General features: G+C 37.9%; 1 protein-coding gene across 1 annotated transcript in view; it reads left to right on the forward strand.

The window, feature by feature from the left end:
* LOC106875361 (uncharacterized) overlaps positions 1-4301 on the forward strand; it is a 142593-nt gene that overhangs the window by 17344 nt on the left and 120948 nt on the right. Inside the window, exons 9-10 of the mRNA XM_052966732.1 lie at positions 771-874; positions 2828-2985. Coding sequence (XP_052822692.1) covers positions 771-874; positions 2828-2985 — 262 coding nt within the window. The remainder of the gene's footprint in view (positions 1-770; positions 875-2827; positions 2986-4301) is intronic.

Here is a 4301-nt window from a genome sequence, read left to right on the forward strand (position 1 = left end):
CCTCCTCCAAAATTTCAGGCCTTGTACCTATAGTAGAAAGGATTATTATTATTATTATTATTATTATTATTATTATTGTTATTAGTCAGTAGTCTTATTTTTATCACTTGCTTCCACTGCACTTACTTCTGTTTACTACCAGGACTCATTCATACATGTTGTTGTTTCTTTCTTCTCGAGCCATGCCTGGCTCATAAGGGCCGGTTTCCCGGTTTCATTGGCGTATAAGTTTTCCACCTGGACGGGACGCCGCTCCGTCGCAGATGAGCTGCTAGATGCAGGAGGAAAGAGTGAGAGAAAGTTGTGGTGAAAGAGTCAGCAGAGGTTCACCATTACCTTCTGCTGGAGCCACGTTGAGCTTAGGTGTTTCGCTCATAAACACACACATAGCCCGGCCTGAGATTCGAACCCTCGATCCCTCGACCGTGAGTCCGCTGCTCTAGCCACTAGATCATGTGGCTCCACTACTCATACATACAGAGAGTAATCCCGTTCTATTTTACTCTTTTGCCTTTCCAGTATTGTTTTGTTTAATTTAAATGTATTAAATATATTTCTTTTAAAAATTAATATTCATTTAATAATTTTGTATGAGCAACAAAAATTTGATAAAAGTTAAATTATTATTATTGCATGTACATCATATTTTCTGGTATAACCCATAGTGACAAAAGTATTCTTCCAAAATTACTCGTCATACGAGTAATGCTCTAGTTCATTTAATAATTGTGGTCATTTTCCATTCTCTTATTAACGGTTTCAATATACAGCAACACCAGCTGACTGCCAAGCTGTATTGAATAAAGATAACAGCAGTGAAACAGGTTATTATTTTATAGACCCCGATAATGTTGGACCAATACAACCATTTGAGGTAAGGTTGTTTTATTTTTAAATATTAGTTACTGTTAATGTTGTGGAGACGCAATGGCCTAGTGGTTAGGGCAGCGGACTCGCGGTCATAGGATTGCTGTTTCGATTCCCAGACCGGGCGTTGTGAGTGTTTATTGAGTGAAAACACCTAAAGCTGTACTCTTTCACCACAACTTTCTCTCACTCTTTCTTCTTGTTTCTGTTGTGCCTGTAATTCAAAAGGGTCACACTGTGTCACGCTGAATATCCCCGAGAACTACGTTAAGGGTACACGTATCTGTGGAGTGCTCAGCCACTTGCACGTTAATTTCACGAGTAGGCTGTTCCATTGATCGGATCAACTGGAACCCTCGTCGTCGTAAGCGACGGAGTGCCAACAACAACAACTGTTAATGTTATATAACCGCCAGCCAGTCCTGATCGGTTTTGTAATAAAGCCACCCTAGCCATAACTAGTTCATCTTTTCATTCGGGTACGCTGCATCAAATACGATCATCTTCAAGTCGTTTAACATCCGTGTTCCATTTTAACATGTGTTGGATGGTTTGGCAAGAAACAACAGGTTCAAGAACAACATCGCACTTCACTGTATACTTTAGCATCGTTTTTTACGGTTAGACACCCTTTCTAACATCAGCCATTTTACAACGTATACAGGATACTTTTTCGCGCTACCAGCACTATTGGGTACTTTTCTCGCGTTATTGCCAAGTAATTTACGAATCCCGAAAGGGTTGGCTAAGAAATACGTATGAGAGACGGGAGAAAAGCAACAGCGGAGTGTGAATTGAGGGAGGTTTGCTTTAATTTGTTTCAGGTTGCATAACACCCCAAAACTCTCCTATTCTCTTGTATTGTATATAGGCGAAGGCATGGCTGTGTGGTAAGAAGTTTGCTCCCCAACCACATGGTTCTGGGTTCAGTCCCACTGTGTGGAACCTTGGGTAAAATTCTTATCTTATACTATAGCCTGAGACCGATCAAATCCTTGTGAGTGGATTTGGTAAACGGAAGCTGAAAAAAACTCCGTCGTATGTGTGAGTGTGTGTGTATGTACGTGTGTGTGTGTGTATGTATGTGTGTGTGTGTGTGTATGTACGTGTGTGTGTGTGTCCTTCACTAACAGGTGTTGATGTGTTTAATCCCCCGTAACTTAATGACCCGGCAAAAGAGATCGATAAAATAAGCACCAGGTTTAAAAAATAGTAAGTGCTGGAGTTGATTCGTTCGACTAAATTTCTTCAGGGTGGTGCTGTAGCATGGCCGCAAGTAAATTAGTAAAAAATAGAAGTTAAAGATAACGGTGATTCATTCTGGGTTCTTTTTCCTACTCAAAAGCAAATCCTTATCGTTAACAAAACAGAACCAGAAAAACTGGTGAAGGTCTGCATCAGTAAAATTGGTTGTGGTGAGATGATATGGGGAATATAACGTTTAAAGACTGGCTTTTTGTCCGAGAAGATTTTTCTTTTAACTAATGGGGTTAAGTTAGGGCTTCTCAAGACGGAGGAGGCTTACCCCTAGGGGCGCGCGAGAGAAATTAGATGGGCATGCGAAATCTGTAAAAACGCTGGAAATTTGAAGTAATCACAAAATTTTATTGGGTTGGTGCATAATTCTTGCGATTTTTTTTCAACAAATTTTATTCGACAAAAACAATAACAACATGTAACAAAAACATATTTAAATGATTATTCCTGAGCATATTCACCATCTACTTCAATTACTGCTTCCCATTTGCTTGGCAGACGGTCAGACCGCCATTTAAAGATGTTTTTGTCAAATATTGTTATTGTTTTTGTTGAATAAAATTTGTTGAAAAAAGCCGCAACCCAATATCTTATTGACTTCGAAAGGATTAAAAAAATAATCGCTCTGGGATTTGAAATCATTAGCCCCACTCTGTGATATAGAAGTATGATAACCAAACTTTATTTTTGTGATTATTTACAGGTCTACTGCATCATGGAGGGAGACCTTGGCATTACAGTTATTGAAACCGATTTTGACCAAGAGGTTATTCTTGGTACTCACAATGTGACTTACAATTATGAAATTGAGGTCGTAAAGAAAATTGTTGAGATTTCTGAATTTTGCTACCAAACTATGTCGTAAGTGTTATCCTTTATTACAACCCAGCGTTTTACTCTTGAATAATTAAAACCGATATTTGATAAAAGAAAATTTACAGTTGATCATGTGATGTGAGGCCGAACAGGCAAGGTTTATATAACACCACTGATAACTGCATTGTGTTGGAAGTAAATATATTTACCGTATTTACTCGTAAATAAGTTGCACTCGTGTATAAATCGCACCCCTGATTTAGAGTTAAATCTTTGGTACAACTTTTTTATCCTTCGTAGATTTGCCCTGTGTATAAGTTCAGTTCAGTTTTTTTCTGTTAAAATCAAGTATAAAGTACAAGTAAATTTATTTAGTTGTCAATAACTTGTAGTAATGAGCAACATCGGCAGAACTGTCTTCTGGAATGAACGAGGCAGAGATGTGTTAAATCATTACCACCGCCTTAGCGAAAGCAAAGGTATTGTTTTCAGTCGTGTTTGTTTGTTTGTCCGGGACAAGATATCTCGAATACTGCTGGATGGACTCGAATGAAACTTTCAGGGATGTTTGGCCTCGTGACTGGCACGAACTGATTAGAGAGGTTGTCCAATCAGAAAGGACAGAGACGGAATTTTGAACAGTGACACATGTATGACTTGCTTCTTTATGTAAACTTTAAACACCTTCAAAGGGAGATTTTTGTCTACTAATTGCTAGGAAAATCTTCAAATGATGGAGGTCTTTCCACTCACTGTATTATATATGTAAGACGGTACATGCATTTAGCGTGTGGTACACTCTCCTGGGGCATTTCCCATCGTCCATATTGTTGATCATAATGAACATACATACATACATCTCTCTCTCTCTCTCTCGCTGTGAAGATGCGCACAAATTTTCCTTTATTTCTTTATGTTTATGTATTTTCTTATTGAATGACATTATGGACAAACTATTTGAAAACTATGGATTATGCACGTGTCACTGTAATTGTTTAAACATTCAGTCTAGAACAATCCAGAGAAATGTAATATTAACCAGTTATATAAACCCACAGTTCTTCGACTTGTAGCTAATTTGATAAGTGGTGCCAAGGCACGAAACTCTCAGACCTTGAGTAAGTCTGTTGATTCTGCTAAATATTAATAAAAATATACAATATTTTGAGTTTTATTTTTCCTGTTTGCATTACCATACATCTGTCCGACGAACGGGAACGTGAAACTCTGAGTAACAGTTTTTGTGATATTTCTGCTGCTTTTCAATAAAGCGTATTACTCTACTTCAGGTATTCGTGTACTATTTTATCCACCTTGTTTTGCATTTATGTGCTTACTCCGGTATATATATATATATATAT

This window comes from Octopus bimaculoides, chromosome 3 (assembly GCF_001194135.2).
Source record: "Octopus bimaculoides isolate UCB-OBI-ISO-001 chromosome 3, ASM119413v2, whole genome shotgun sequence".
Classification (NCBI taxonomy): Eukaryota; Metazoa; Mollusca; class Cephalopoda; order Octopoda; family Octopodidae; genus Octopus; species Octopus bimaculoides.